A 16,565-nucleotide genomic window follows, 5' to 3' on the forward strand; every position below is an offset into this window, starting at 1 on the left:
TACGTGAATGAAGAGCTGGACACGTTGTCAGTGCAGGTGGAGATGCACGTGAGGGTGTCGTCCATTCAGGCTTTCTTTCTGCTTTCGGACTTCAGTCTCAGACCCTCCTGGGACAGACACTACTCGTGAGTGCACAGATAGAAGGCTCTGTTTCCGCCTGTTTTGACTGTGCATCTCTATGGACTCTCGGCTTTAAACACCCTCTCAGTACAGTACAATGATATGGGGCTTGAGTGATTGAGCACAGTGGAACTGGGAGTGCAGGGTTAACTATAGTACGCCTCAGTCTGCACAGCAGTAATAGCCGTGTTCTGTATTATGATCGGCAGTGAGACAGCAGCGCATAATCTGCACAAGTGCCTCTTCCTTCCTGTTTGGGTATCTCTATAGAATTTGACTGACAGTGCTGACATCACAGCCCGATAGCACTACATTAATACTACCTTACCTAAAGTAACATTAGGAAGTGCAAGATTATTGCTAATAGAGCATGTGGTGTAGCCAGCTGTACGTATAATAGACTGCTTTATTTTCCGAACTTCTTCAATCTCTGAGCAGCATTTCCAATGACTCATGTTCCCTGGGAAATAGAAGGGATTTATTATAGAGACTCCCTTAGCAGACTGGCTTGCCCCTCCTGTTTTGTGCTTTGGCCTGCAGGTTTCAAACCACAGGTCCCGCACTGAAATCAGCATGAGTTTTGCTTGCAGGAGCTGTGAAGTGGTGCAGGTGGTAAAAGAGGATGATAAACTCTACCACATTACCTACCACAGTTACCTTCCCCGCTAACTAGCAGTGCAACATTACATTAGTGCAAAGAAACCATCAACAAACACCTTAATCATCCGCTGTGATGGCAGAATATTCCACCTGGTTTCTATTTTCTAAAACAAAATGAGGCAATCAAGAGATATATCATGTTGAGATTGCCTTCATTTTTAACTGGCATCTACCCTTGCCGAAGTGGATTGGTTGCCTAGCGAATAAGGCAAAATGGTTCTAAAAGTCCCAAAGTGCACTGGTATGGTGACATATTTGCGCAGGTTGGAGCATGTGTTTGCAAATGGGATTGCTCCCTGTATGCTTGCCATTTTATAAAGATTAGATTTTTTTTATAGAAATGATCACTGGAGGTGTGCAACTGAAATTGTGCCCCCCAAAATAAGTAACTCACAGATGACTGGAATTACAGCTGCACACCCCTAGTGAATTCATTTTTCAAACCATGTCACTTTTCTGAATCAGAAACAATAGGGAATGACAGAGAACACCCACAGCAGAATATTAAACAGGAAAGAAATGACATGTTAGGGAAAATGTAGATGATATAAATAGGACTACACTACATCAGTGTTTCCTTTCTGAACGCAGCCTGACCTACATTATGTTAAAACTGTCTTGAGAAAGTCTTTATAAAACATTTCTGCCTCTTCCTTTTTTGTGAAGGGATTCCTATATCATAGCACTGAGGTCTGTGACTGTGGCTGCTGTGCCTCCCAATCCAGATTACACGAGAAGTGAAGTCATGTGTGCAGGGTTCCTGATTAGCGGTGCCAGCAGCGCCATCTGTAAGGTAAGCTTCTTTATTTCAGTCAATAAACTGGCCTGCTTTGTGTAGTTTCTTCTTTGTGCAATCCAGTATCACTGGAAATGGGCATCCTGTTTGGTAATACATGCCACGTTTCCATTTGCTACTGGGACTGACATGAAAGCGATTTAAAATCCAGACTCGTTCATTTCCACCAGATCCAGTTTGGTTTCAGATTGGACTGCAGATTCCCAGTTTTAAATTTGAAAGAGATGTGTGTTTTGCGGACTGGTTTTGTGGTGCAGATGTAAATGTGTCTTATTTTTTGAATATATTTTAGAGTTTTAGGTAAGAATTAACACACACTAATATGCACGCACACACACACACTATTAAAGAGCATGATTTATTAAGCAGGGCCACTAACTTGCAATATAGTCTCATCCGAGTCCAAGCTAAGCGAACTGTGTTTCTATTATACATGTAAGGTCTCCCTCTGCCAGCACTTGTTCACTAACTGTGCAGCTCTGCTAACTGGCTCCCGTCCTTGTGCAAGGAGGAGGAAACACTGCTTTACCCTTTCTTGCCATTAATTTCCCATTGTAATTGCTCTGTGCAGGCTCATTGGGATAAAGCAGTCAGAATTGGCTTCACAGTCCAGTGACTTACCAAGAGCAGCTAGTATCAGCACCTGTCAGAACGTCTGTACAAGGCATCCTTTCTGTAAGGGTTTCATTGGGAAGGGAAGATTGTTCTGGTATTAAGAGTTTGTGTTGTAATTTAGCTGCTGCTCTTCTTGAAAGCAGTGCCACAAGTGTTTACTGTGATAAAGTAGATTTGTGTTTGACAGCACAGAACTTAATGTTCTCTCATTTCTTACTAACAGGTCTCTTACTACAATCAAGTGGCATCTGGGGTCTTGCCATACAATCGCTGGAAACCTGGCTGGATGGTCAAAATCCATGAAAGAAACCGCAGCGTCATGTATTGAGTTTCTGGAAAATGTTACGGATCAAAAGATTTGTGCATTTTGATTACACAGATTTTATTTTTTATTTTTAAAACATGGACTTGTGAAAAATACTCAGCACAAATCATCCCCTACAGTACATCAAACAAAGTATGTTTTTATACCAGATATTACAGACGTCTGTGGTAATGTTTTCATTAGTGTATAAGTAGTTTTTATAATTCCCACCTGTGCCAGAACATGTATATAAACCCCTCTCCCACATCCTGCTCTTAGGAAATGTCTTTTTTTATAGTTAGTTAACTGTTAATAAGTAACAAGTTATACATTCTGTTCCGATTGCTTGTTAATAGTTGGTAATACTGTATAGTGGCTTCATTTTCTGGTGAAGCACGGTGAGAATATACAGCAATAATTAAGATGCTGGTAAGTTAGTTGTTAACAGCCTAAAATATACACCTTTTGTCGTTTATCGTGCACATGCATGCCAACCAGGAAGGAACTCTTCAAAAATGTTGAATGACCTACTTCGTAAAACAACACATTATCACCATTATCAACTGACCTACCTGGCCCAATGCAAGCACAATGCTATACTCTTACACACAGTGAAAACCGGTTAATAGAATCAACCGCATATTGTAATTAAAAAGAAAAGTGCATTCCCTCTGCTGTTAACCCAACCAACCCTGATCTATTTGGTGAAAAGGAAGGCAGACACAATGACCACACCAGGAGGCTTTCACTGTGTAATATTGCACATCTTCGCATGAGAAACCATATATTGGTAACATATAACCAAAAAGCAGTCAGGGGGCACAATAAAATATATGCAAAAAGTGTACCTGTATAATAATCTTCCAAACATTATGTAGAGCCGCAATACATTGTGTTAATTACTTGGTTGTACTGTAAATAACATTACATCTGTTGTATCTGTGTGTCAGTTATTAAGGACATTAAATGAGTCATCATACACAGTACTTTGCAGTTTATTTTTGGTGCAGTAGCTGATGAATTCAATTGCCCCCATACATACAGAAGCTTATGAGGGACAAACTTTGGATTTAGTGTACATAGAACTTTGAAATGGATCATGAAAACAAGATTTGAATAAATGTTCTTTATTGTATTTACTGGTGAGAATGTATGCAAGACTGAACTGTACCTGTTTATACTGCATAATCCACATACTTGAAAAACCAGCGTGCCAAGATGCTGGCAGACCAATGCTGTGGCTCAGAGCTGTGCTCAGTGTGTGGTTTAGAAGAGAACAGGACAAGCAGCTTACAAGCACCACCCCATTACTGTTCTGCTGTTGCAAGATGTGCTTAATTTTGTACAGTTTTTTTTTTTTTTTTTTTAAATAGAGTATCAGCTCAAACGATAGCATTATCCTAAAAAATATGAAAATGAACTGCCAATTTCCACAATATAATGAATGGATTAAACTGGTCAGTTATACGTTATTATGCAGTCTGTTTTCTAAATTAGAACTGCCTCGATCACTGGTCTGGCAGAACCAGATTAGCACTAATCTTACCTAAAGTAACTGAAGCCAGGTGTAAGAAACCAAGGGGTGGATCAACACAGAACCTGTTTTATTATAAATTGTTTAACACTGGAGAATCCCCCTGGACTGCATTAACCATCTAACTCCTGGCATTACCATAAGTAGTTAAAATCAACCCTCAAGTAAAGCAGACAGTTATTTCAATTACCGCCTTCATCAGTTAAAACGGAAATTAAACAAATAACGTACAAAAACAAATTGCCTCCTTACCAATCCCTGCATCAAAGGACTGAGTGATTGGTTTGTAAAGGAATTACAACAGCGCAGATTGTTTGAATTTTAATGTAGAAATGAGTTGGCTGCAGCCAGCAAGTCTGGCTTCTGTGTGACTGCAATAAAAAACACTAAATAAATAATGTAAAACGTTATACAAAAAAACCACCAATTCAGTTCCAAACGTTTTATTAATTCATAAAGAGTTGTTTTAGTGCTACTATGCACTTATTAGAATTTATTCTTTAGAATAAATTAATCGAAACCTGAATTAACTAGTCACCAAAAGGACTGGATATTTATATCATTTATAAATATCGATATATTTTGTTTAGCTGTGTAAATCTGTACAACACAGCAGTAGGGGCTCCCGAGTGGCGCACCTGGTAAAAGCACTCTGCGTGGAGTGCAGGATGCGCCTTATAGCCTGGAGGTCGAGTCCAGTTCGAGTCCAGGCTATTCCACTGCCCACCATGGACGAGAGCTCCCAAGGGACAGGGCACAATTGACTGAGTGTCCCCAAAGTAGGGAGGGCTTCAATCAGCCAGGGTGTCCACAGCTCACCGCACACCAGCAACCCCTGTATTCTGGCCAGGTACCTGCAGGCTTGCCTGTAAGCTGCCCAGAGCTGCATTGTCTGACACTGTAGCTCTGAGATGGCTGTACGGCGGGCCTAGAGCAGTCAATGGATCACCAAAATGTAGCCTTACTAGGAGGAGGCCTTACTACAGGTAGATAGAGTTAAAACAAATTAATGCCATTGAATATCATTACTGAACAGTATTTATTTGATGTAAAACTGTTCTAAAATTGCTGTTTTTTTACATCACCCCCACCCCTACAAAAAGCCTAATGTACACATGATGCATCAAGTTTTTTTGAACAGTTGATAGTTTATAGCATGTTGGTTGTATTAAAAATGTCATTTCTATAGGTTTGACATATTCAGGGCTGCTGATTGGCCTTAAAATTGAAGCTGCCTCGTCTTACTTTTTTAGGAGAACAGTTTTAACTCCACTCTTATGATTATGATAAATTCAAGCTTCACATATTGAATGACCAAGTCAGACCTCTGGATAAATAACTTCTGAATCCTGATAGTTCCGGTTCTCTAGCTTATTTGAAGCATGTAAAGAAAATAAGGTTCCGAAGCAAAGATGTGCCGAGATCAGTTGCTGCCCTGTAGTCTCCAAAGATAATTAATTGTAAAACACTTTGTTCTTGGAGGATGCGGCAAAGTGTGGACAGGTTTACTAACTGTGAATACACATATACTGACATTATAACTTTTATTCACTAAATGCAGGTATTTCTCTATAATAAAAGGACTGACTGATACATTCTAATATACATTTGAAAAAAGCCACAATTGATGGATTCCTGATTGTGTATTCTTTTTTAATTCCATAACAGAAAGATGTCTCAGAAAAATAAATAAAAAAACAACTTGATTAACATTTCATACTGGGATTCTAGTTATTTTTTTCCTGGACAAGCTTCAATTATTGATATTGGTTATCATTGTATAACCTTTATAATCTCCCCCCTTTGGCTCACAAGCTGAATGCTAATACACCCTTGAAGTTGTAGCTTTTCCTATGCGGATCAGCAGCGTGTTTCTCCAACACCAACGACAACGTATTATTGACATTCTAAAAATTAAAAAAATCATACATGTATCTGAAAAAGTCCAAGATCGTTTTATTTCAAACCACCAATAATCAGTAACACCTCCCTCAGAAGGTAACAACCTTGGGTGCTTTGGGCTTCTCTTTCTTTACCAGCACAGGAACGTCTTCGTGATCAGCACTCATTCTGTTAGACCATCGTCCAACTGTTACAGCATTCCCTAGGGGATCAAACCATTCATTACCTAGTGTATACTCAGCCTTTACTACCAGCTACTGCTAAAAGCTACTCAAAACATGCCAGGGGCTTACTAGTTTCATAATCCCTTGTTTTGTGAAATAGGATTACACTGTGTAACAAAATTTTTTTTTTTTTTTGTTCCTGGGTAGTAAGTGTTATTCCCTAATTGCTTATGCCTCAAAAGTATAGAACATGGCTATTATTCCCCACAAACTTTGCTTTTGTGACCAGGACAGTGATATTTCGAAATATCACTATTTCCAATGGGAAAACGGGCAAATGTGTGTCTTTTCGTTCACATAAAATCAGAAAAAAACAACATATGGATCCAAATTAACATGTATTTATACTAAAGTAATACAAAGATGACTACAAAAGATTTAGAAGTGAGTAGTTTTTCGAGATTTACAATTATACTGTAAATACAGTATAATTGTAAATCTCGAAAAACAGAGACCTGATCTTAAATACTGCTCACTACTTAACACTGGCTGCTGATCTAGCCTGGGGTACATGTCTGCAGCAGGGAACCAGGACAGGAGAACAGCTCCTGCCAAAGCACGTTAACAAAGCAAATCTCCGAAAGTAAAACACACACTATTTAAGTATTGCAGTATGACTACTTACTATTTAATAGCAACTACAAATAAATTCTACCTGCATTCTGGTGCTCTGGACAATCCTTCTGAAAATGTTCCACAGACCCACACACTCTACAGCAGCCTCCTGGCAGATACAACAAAAAACAAGTTAAAAGAAACCTGAGAACTGTGCATCCTCCAGATACAGATATCCCTGAATACAGAGAAGCGACAGGCAGACAGCTGCCATCGTGACAGGACAATTATATAAACACACACAATTTAGAAGATAAAAACAGTGTTCTATACAGCAAGTTGTACTGTGTAGCACCTGGGGAAAGGGATACTGAAACAGGACTTGCTAAAGCTAGTTCATACAGCCCTTGGTAGATAGCAACATTCAAAATAAATGTGCTAAGCTTCCACTAGTACTCACAGATAATTCACTACACATGTACACAGCAATGACATCTTTTCTATGAAAACACAGTGCACTGTTTTGCAGACACAAACAACCTGCAGTGTATCCTGAGGTTTTCTTCCCATTGTGCTATCAGACACACATTTCCTGGCTAATTAAGTTTTTCTCCTCACTGCGGGTCTTATTCACCCTGTTTGTCATACCTGCTGCATACATTCCTTTGGGGTTATCGGGACATGATCTTGAGAGGTGTCCAGTTTGCCCACAGATGAAACATTTAGCGAAGGGAAACTCCCCTATAACAAAAGCAAAAAAAAACACCACAGTATTTTACTGTTTACTGCATTGTGTCAAATTCCAATATATGTATATTTAAATACTAATCACTATTTAGCAGTACAATGCATTCAGTTTATATGCAACACATCAACTACATAGAATATCACAAAGTGCACATATCTGCAGCGAAGTCCATCTTACCAACAGCTGGGTCCACTTTTGCTCTGCATCTGTTGATCTCGTGCTCCGTAGAACCACAACGGTAACAAATCCCCCTGCCCATCTCCTCATCTCTGTCAGCCTCGGGACAGTCAGCGAGTCCATGGCCAGGCTTTCTGCAGTTGAAGCACACCTGGAACAGAGGAGGAGGGCAGCACAGAATACACTACAGATTAAGAGGCTTAAATAACGTTTTCTATTAATAGAAATAAGACTCCCATTGCACAGAAGTTGGATCCACTCCTGGTTTTACTATGAGTTTGTTACCTATTGTGGCTAATCAAGCTCATAGTAAAACCGGGAATGGGTGAAACTGCTATGAAATGTGAGTCTTATTTATATCCCTGCATTTCGTTTTTTATTTATATCTCTTAGCTATTTATGATGTATCACCGAGTGGATTTTAAATTACTGAAGTTGAGTTTATTTAATAATAAACTGTATTTACTCTGTGCTAAGGTACATTGCTCTGAATTCAGGAACAGCTTTCCAGATTTTGTATCACCATAAGCATATGTAACGCAGGCAATATCAGCAAAGCTGTAAAAGCCTGTGCCATCTCGTGAATGGGTACTGTGTACAGACACTTCTAATTGATACCACTATAAACAGAGAAAGAGAATCTATAATGACTACAACTCAAGAGTTTCTCCAGAACTCAGGTTAAAGCACCTTAATATAGTATCTAAAAATACCTGTGTTCATAGTTTGTACCCTTGCATTTCACCACAGGGCACTCGACTGCAGTGTTTTACACGGAAACAACACTGCTACATTCAGTTTTTCAGATTCTAAAATGCACATTTATTGTATTTCTAGTTAGTCGTGTTTGTTTGCCTTAGCAAAGTTTGTAAACTTAGAATTAATAAAGACAAGTTTATATTGTTTCCGCTGCTTCTTTGCTGGACTTTGTTGGACTCTGAATTTCACAGGAATAAAATTTGAAACGTCAGGAGAAAGGACTACCCCCACTTATGTCATTTAATTCGAGACAATCAGAGAAAATAAATAAGTAAGTAACTCCTAACTCTGTTTGATTAACTCTCATCCCTCCACCCTTATAACTACCCCCTAGGTTTAATCTGCCTGATCCAGCTGGCCAGGTTGTAGGCACTCAAACCAAGTCCACCAGGAGCAATTAACAATTTTAAGTGGTTGCAACGTAAGGTGTGAAATAAACAGCTAAATCATTTGAATATTAAGTCAAGTTGAAGACAAGTCAACCCACGGCACCACCACTCTCCTCTTACCATGTTGCTCTTTTTGTTCGTCTGCCTCTTCAGCCTCCTGTCCTCTCGTCTGTGGTCCTTCTTCAGTGCCACGGCCAAGTCCTCGTCAAACCCTGTGCTGTCTGCGCCTGGCCTGGCGCATCCCCTTGGGAGGGACTGCCCAGTCTGTTTTAGGTAATCCATGAACCCGTTCACGTCTTCGTTGTCATAGTCTTTCTTCTTGCGGTTTGCCTTCCCTATGGTAGTGAACTGCTCGCTCCTCCGCACAGAGAGGCTCTTGGAGGCTCGTGCCCTGCTGTCCCGCTGTGGGCTGTGCCTGGAAGAGCCCTGCTTGTTCTCTCCACTCCCAGAGTTCTTTTGCAGCTGACCCCATGGTGTTGCTTCAGAAGCCTTGTATTTGTGGATGTTATTAGCCCTGGCCCAGCGTGTCATTATTACTGCAAACTGGAACACCAGTCTGAATTGCAGAGGTTAGGCTAGAATAAAAATAAAACACACATGTTGGTTTACTGTAACCCATCATTTTCATCCCCCACCCAAATGTTTTTTCATGCAACCCATTGTGCATATATTTATTAAATATATCTGTAAAGACAGTTTCTCTTAGTGCAGTTTTCTATTCAGAAACCTAAAACAGAAAACTCAAAACTAGCACCTAACTTTGCTGAACAGAAAAAAATATACAGCTCTGGAAAAAATTAAGAGACCACTGCAAAATTATCAGTTTCTCTGGTTTTACTATTTATAGGTATGTGTTTGGGTAAAATGAACATTTTTGTTTTATTCTATAAACTACTGACAACATATCTCCCAAATTCCAAATAAAAATATTGTCATTTACAGCATTTATTTGCAGAAAATGACAACTGGTCAAAATAACAAAAAAGATGCAGTGTTGTCAGACCTCGAATAATTGAAAGAAAATAAGTTCAGATTCATGTTTAAACAACACAATACTAATATTTTAACTTAGGAAGAGTTCAGAAATCAATATTTGGTGGAATAACCCTGATTTTCAAGCACAGCTTTCATGCGTCTTGGCATTCTCTCCACCAGTCTTTCACATTGATGTTGGGTGACTTTATGCCACTCCTGGCGCAAAAATTCAAGCAGCTCGGCTTTGTTTGATGGCTTGTGACCATCCATCTTCCTCTTGATCACATTCCAGAGGTTTTCAATGGGGTTCAGGTCTGGAGATTGGGCTGGCCATGACAGGGTCTTGATCTGGTGGTCCTCCATCCACACCTTGATTGACCTGGCTGTGTGGCATGGAGCATTGTCCTGCTGGAAAAACCAATCCTCAGAGTTGGGGAGCATTGTCAGAGTAGAAGGAAGCAAGTTTTCGTCCAGGACAACCTTGTACTTGGCTTGATTCATGCGCCCTTCACAAAGACAAATCTGCCCGATTCCAGCCTTGCTGAAGCACCCCCAGATGAGTCCAATTTTCAGCTTTGCCCAACACCTGGTCATCTAATGGTTAGACGGAGACCTGGAGAGGCCTACAAGCCACAGTGTCTCGCACCCACTGTGAAATGTTGGAGGATCGGTGATGATCTGGGGGTGCTTCAGCAAGGCTGGAATCAGGCAGCTTTGGCATGAATCAAGCCAAGTACAAGGTTGTCCTGGACGAAAACTTGCTTCCTTCTGCTCTGACAATGTTCCCCAACTCTGAGGATTGGTTTTTCCAGCAGGACAGTGCTCCATGCCACACAGCCAGGTCAATCAAGGTGTGGATGGAGGACCACCAGATCAAGACCCTGTCATGGCCAGCCCAATCTCCAGACCTGAACCCCACTGAAAACCTCTGGAATGTGATCAAGAGGAAGATGGATGGTCACAAGCCATCAAACAAAGCCGAGCTGCTTGAATTTTTGCGCCAGGAGTGGCATAAAGTCACCCAACATCAATGTGAAAGACTGGTGGAGAGAATGCCAAGACGCATGAAAGCTGTGCTTGAAAATCAGGGTTATTCCACCAAATATTGATTTCTGAACTCTTCCTAAGTTAAAACATTAGTATTGTGTTGTTTAAAAATGAATCTGAACTTATTTTCTTTGCATTATTCGAGGTCTGACAACACTGCATCTTTTTTGTTATTTTGACCAGTTGTCATTTTCTGCAAATAAATGCTCTAAATGACAATATTCTTATTTGGAATTTGGGAGATATGTTGTCAGTAGTTTATAGAATAAAACAAAAATGTTCATTTTACCCAAACACATACCTATAAATAGTAAAACCAGAGAAACTGATAATTTTGCAGTGGTCTCTTAATTTTTTCCAGAGCTGTATATATTTTTTTACTGGCTGCAAGGCTGGTAAGACACCCATTTCACTTTCTTTAAACAAAGTCAATAACATATAAGTATATTTCTTCAGCCCCTAAATTAAAATACTGGCAGCAGTCTTTGTGACTTCTTACTGGCAGCAGAATGTGTACTGGTATTAGGAAACCCCAAGTAGATTTTCTACTAGTAGAAATTTTATTTTGCACACATCGTTTTTCCCTATGATCAATACATGATAAATTGATCCATAAATTTAAGCCTGAAGATTGTCAAGCAAGTGTCACAGGTTCACACTTGGTATGGAAGTACGACACATTCATGGAATTGTAATTCAGGCTGTTTTCGACAACAGATATAGTATCGACACAGCCGGTTGTAAAGCTGGGGTACAGATTAGCAAGCGCCGCTGAACTACAAGAAGCAAAACTAAAGGATTTACATACATGACGTCATTATATTTATATATATATATTATATATATTATATATATATAACTAATATATATATATATATACACAAGTGGGGCTCTTCCTAGTCGTAGTACACACCAGTAAATAAAAAAATAAAACAATACGTCACAACTTAAGACGATTACAGACAATCGTCTTTATGTTAAAAAAACACAAACAAAAAAAAAAATCCAATTCATTCAAGGTTAGCTAAGATAATTTGAAAAAAAAAAAGATTTTTAAAATTGTTTTAAGTTAATAATATAAATAACAAACACATAGGTAGCAAGGCCACTTACTGCACAGGGAATCCAAATAAAATGTTTTCGAAGAGGGTCGTCTTGTCGTTTCACGGTCAATGTTCCAGTCTTGTCATTATTATCATTCAGCGCTCTAATGTACCTTCACAAAGCTACTTAAACTTGTAACTTTCACTTCTGTATAAACAGCTTTAAAATTACAACACTTTACTTCACGTGTTCTTCACTTCCTGGTGTTACATAGTAAAATATCCGGTCTGCTATTGCAAAGGCTGAACACGTTTCCTAGTTCGTAAAATACCAAACTTTCACATTATCAAATAATATTGTTTTATCCGTTCACTTTGCTATGTATCTTGCCAGTGACAACATTTCCATTGTGTTTTAAACTATGTTAATATTAGTACTGTGACTGTCAGGTGCAGATGGATGTGGACAGAGCTGATGCTGCTGTCTACCTTTGTACAGGTGTGGTGTATCTTTGTGTTACGTGTTAAAACGTGGTACACCGCGTACTGCGCTTGCCCGATAGATAGATTTATCTGTGTGTGAATGTGAGAGCGTGACAGAGCCAGTCGGCGCAGGCAGTAGGTAAAGGATAAACACTTGTGGGTTTCGGTCGGGTTTGTGACCCGGGTAGCCAGAACCTGGGTCTGAAAGGGGTATGAGTGCCAGTGTAAAAAGGGCTTTTGTTGCAGCTCTGCATATACATTAATGTATTCTGGCCTGCAATATTTCTACTCTGTAGCAGATGGTGCTGTGCTACAAAGCACACATCCACTATTATGTGGTTGTATTATTTTGAACCCACTTGCCAGACATTGTGCATTATAGTATATATTTCACTAGAGGGAGCCCAGAGACTATGCTAATCATCGTCACTGCAGAGCTCAATGGAGTTTATTGCCTGAAATGTGTAAGTGAATAGCACAGACAAGAATATAGAATTGTATGAACTTGTCTGTCTTCAAAAGGAAAGAAAATAGTTTTCTACACCTTTAATGTTTAATTTGTATTCTTGCTATGGCCAAAATATGTTACTAAAATAACTTGTAATATAGACTTGTATTATAGGTGGAACAGTTGTTTGCTGTCATTGAAATTGAACTCTGAAAAGATGAAAGACCCAGAAAGATCAGAGTCCTTTTATAAAGATCAAGAGGATGCAAACTAATACTGTGCCTGCTTCAACTGGTTAGAATTCACTAAATCATTACGCTCTGGCATTGCACTTTATCTATTGGGTTTGTCAAACTCATGCTGACACAGCTAGGCTGGTAATTAAGTTGGAGATGCACTCATAAGCACTATCCACAGTAACTCTTGACATTCCTCAGTCTAGATGTCAATCTTCATTTGGGGTTAAGGGCATAGGATTGCCCAGCTGTTTTCAAGTACAGATTTCCTAAACAGAGTGAAACCCTTTGTAACTAGCACTGGCTGCCTATCTGGAAACCCTTGTAATATTACATCATTTTCTATATCATTTTCACCCCAGGAGCAATGCAGGTTGTTTTATAGATGTATAGATATAGTTTAAAAATGCACCTGTATAGTATCGTATAGGAGGCTGTGTGGTCCAGTGGTTAAAGACGCAGGCTTGTAGCCAGGAGGTACCAGATTCAAATTTCAGCTCAACAACTGACTCACTGTGTGACCCCGAGCAAGTCACTGAATCTTCTTGTGCTCCGTCTTTCGGGTGAGACGTTGTTGTAAGTGACTCTGCAGCTGATGCATAGTTCACACGCTCTAGTCTTGTATCTTGTAAAGTGCTTTGTGATGGTGCCACACTATGAAAGGTGCTATATAAAGATTGTTATCAGTATAGTGGTGTCTGAAACAGTTTACAATAATTATAAAGAATATGTACATTCACATTATTATTGTTGTTGTTGTTGTTGTTATTGCAATATGTGTTAAGGTGCTTTGACTATGAGTTTTAGGATCCGCTCTTCCTCCATTGTGTATTGCAAACGCAGCTCACTAGCTGGTGCTGGTTCTCACATCTATGAAGACACATTGGCTGGTTCAGTCTAGGTTTCATACTGTATAAATATTGAAATAGTCTAAAGTGTCCTTATTCTTCATTAGGGTTGCATATAGTACAGGACCTAAATAGAGCTTGCCTACACTATGCAAGTATAGTGGCATCCCTGCTTTTTGTCATACGTGCACACAGGAGATTATGTAAAATATATTCTGCAGGGATGGAATAAGACTCCTGGTTTTATTACAAGCTTGGTTTGCCACAGAGTATAGGTAACAAGCTCAGGTACTGTCTTATTGAACTCATAGTAAAACCAGGAATGGATCGAACTGCTATGCAATGGGAGTGTTATTTGCATCCCTACTCTGCCTCTGCGTGCTTCCTCACTTACTAGATATAAATACACAGCGCATTAAGCAGCAGGTGGCCCTGTCTGGCTTCCTAGACCTGAGGCATAATACAACCAGAGAGGGGCCAGCACAGCATTGTTGGATGAATACTGGTGAACGAGAGCAGCAGACACAGCTATTAGTAATAATCGACAAAGGCACTTCACTGGATGGCACTATTAACGTTTTTGTGACATTTAACAGCATTATGCAACCGACACCAGGCCTGTTGCACATACCTTCCTCATGACAACTACAGCAGCAGCCAGATAATGTAATGTCAGCAACTGCACGTACTAAACATAACTAATAATAGGTAAGGGCTTGTTTCCTGCTGCCAAACCTCCATTGGAAATGCCCACTTACAGTGACATGGTTGCACGCACTGACATATTCTACTGCAGGGTTGAAATACCCTTGATTCATCAGCAGGTAGTAAGTCTATGGACTCTGAGCCAGGTCAACCACAGTAATTCTTACTGCTTACCCTTATAGGATGATAACAATACACGTCATTAAGCTTTTTTCAGGAAGGCATTATTAAGCACAGAAAGATAGCTTTCTAATGACTCGTATTTGACAATGTTCTGTATTTACAGGTGTAGAGCCGTGCGGTTATCATTGATATAACAGTGTCAGGCAGGTTTTCCATGTTTTCTTGGGCGATTTTAATTTACTGTATAATGTAGTTCATATGATGAAAAGTACACATATTTGCATTGTATTTTTTGATCCTATAGTTTTGTCCATCAACCACTGATGTCTCAAGCAGTGGGTTTTAATAAATCACGTCCTTTTTTATCCATTAGTAAAACTGTTGTGAACAGATTCTCCTTTGCAGTGGCCAAGAAGACTGAAGAGCTGCAGCAATGCACAGTCGCAGTAAAAGTCATGTATGGAAGGGGAGCGATGCAGTCATGGCTGGCTAGCATTAGGAATATCACACACAGGAGTCAGGAGGGATAGTGAAGCGCTGTGGAGCACACTTTAATCTTACAAAACAAAAACAATTCAACATTACCATACCAATTTCACTTATATAACATCCTTCATGTACACACATCCCAGGGCACCTTACACAAATAAACAGCAAGTCAAAAGAGCTCCAAACTGACATGTACAGACTCAGCATTCCGGGTAGAATTTGGAAGTAAGTTCCATAGTGAAGGAGCTGGAACACTGAAAGCTCTGGCACCCTCAGGTTTTTAATGGAGTTCTTGAATTATCAACAGACCATCATTTGCCGAACTCAAAGTACAAGTTGGTTTAAAGGGAATTAAGTAACTCACTCAGACAGGCAGGGCCAGTGCCATCAACAGCCTTGGAAGTGAGGAGCAGTGTTTTCAAATAAATGTGTTGCTTCATGGGAAGCCAGTGTAGTGACCTTATAACTCAGGAAATACAGCAAATAGAATACAGTAGCTGTGCTTTAATTATAGCTAAAGACTGATCAGGGTCATGGCTCTACCTTCTTAATTTGCATATCTTCTCAAATACCGCACCAAGAGGAGAAAGTCTTAGGTAAATCCTTTCGGAACGGGGGGGGGGGGAGTCTGTCAAATGATATAATCCAATGGAATGCAACAGGAAAGGTTGATGTGCATTCATAGTGTGTATGCCTGCACACAAACACGCACACACACAGACTACATACAAACATGGTCTGTAATCCATAGCTTGGAAGTTCTTTCATTGTGTTATGTTAAGTTTAGATTTACTGATCAAAACGTCACAAGGTCATGGAATGTCATCCACAATCCTAAAAGTTAAAAGTGGGTTTCCAAAAGAAATCCTAACAGACTTAATATTTGAGTTCCAATCAGAATATTGCAAAGATCATACATATACAAAGAGCAGACAGTATAAAAAAAGAACATGTAAATCTAAAAACCGCACTGGAGTCAGACAGAGTCTTTCAATCTCAATTCACAGTTCCTGTATGTTGCTCTGCATTTTACATTGACCTATTTACAGAGGACAGTGGCAAAGGGCAAACTCAAATCCAGGCAATGAATGCATTGCCCTTTGCTAGGTCTGCAGTGGTATTAGCAGCAGCAATTAACATATCTATTTATACTGAGATGTTCAAATTATTATCTTGTGTAATAATAGCAACTGCTCATATGGATTTTGTGTCAAAATTATATTTCTTCCATCGGATTGGACTCTGTAAAAGGCAGGCCAATAAGGGCCACTTTTTATCATTTTGTTTTTAACATGGATACGGGAGTGTGAACATGTGTCTTACACGCCGTCTTGATTAAAGGAAGGTCTACCAAGCTTGTTATGAAGAATAAACACAGACACATA

The 16,565-nt window shown here is 39.6% G+C and overlaps 1 protein-coding gene across 1 annotated transcript; it reads right to left on the minus strand.

Moving 5' to 3' along the window:
* Window positions 1–5,616: 5,616 nt before the first annotated feature.
* LOC121306361 (zinc finger CCHC domain-containing protein 9-like) lies at window positions 5,617–12,283 on the minus strand. Its single transcript, XM_041238119.1, has 6 exons — window positions 11,919–12,283; window positions 8,904–9,358; window positions 7,636–7,786; window positions 7,359–7,451; window positions 6,811–6,879; window positions 5,617–6,133 (listed from the first exon to the last, which is right to left on the minus strand). The coding sequence occupies exons 2-6, from the start codon at window positions 9,312–9,314 to the stop codon at window positions 6,021–6,023; spliced, it is 837 nt and encodes a 278-aa protein (XP_041094053.1). The 5' UTR covers window positions 9,315–9,358; window positions 11,919–12,283; the 3' UTR covers window positions 5,617–6,020.
* Between the last annotated feature and the right edge of the window lie 4,282 nt (window positions 12,284–16,565).

The sequence above is a fragment of the Polyodon spathula genome, chromosome 2, assembly GCF_017654505.1.
Source record: "Polyodon spathula isolate WHYD16114869_AA chromosome 2, ASM1765450v1, whole genome shotgun sequence".
Lineage (NCBI taxonomy): Eukaryota > Metazoa > Chordata > Actinopteri > Acipenseriformes > Polyodontidae > Polyodon > Polyodon spathula.

Coding starts and splice junctions, on each gene's coding strand:
- LOC121306361 (XM_041238119.1), bottom strand. CDS start 9,314: ATGACACGCTGGGCCAGGGCTAATAACATCCACAAATACAAGGCTTCT. Junction 7,787..8,903: donor CGAACAAAAAGAGCAACATG/GTAAGAGGAGAG, acceptor CCTCTGTTCCAG/GTGTGCTTCAACTGCAGAAA. Junction 6,880..7,358: donor CAAAGGAATGTATGCAGCAG/GTATGACAAACA, acceptor TGTATCTGCCAG/GAGGCTGCTGTAGAGTGTGT.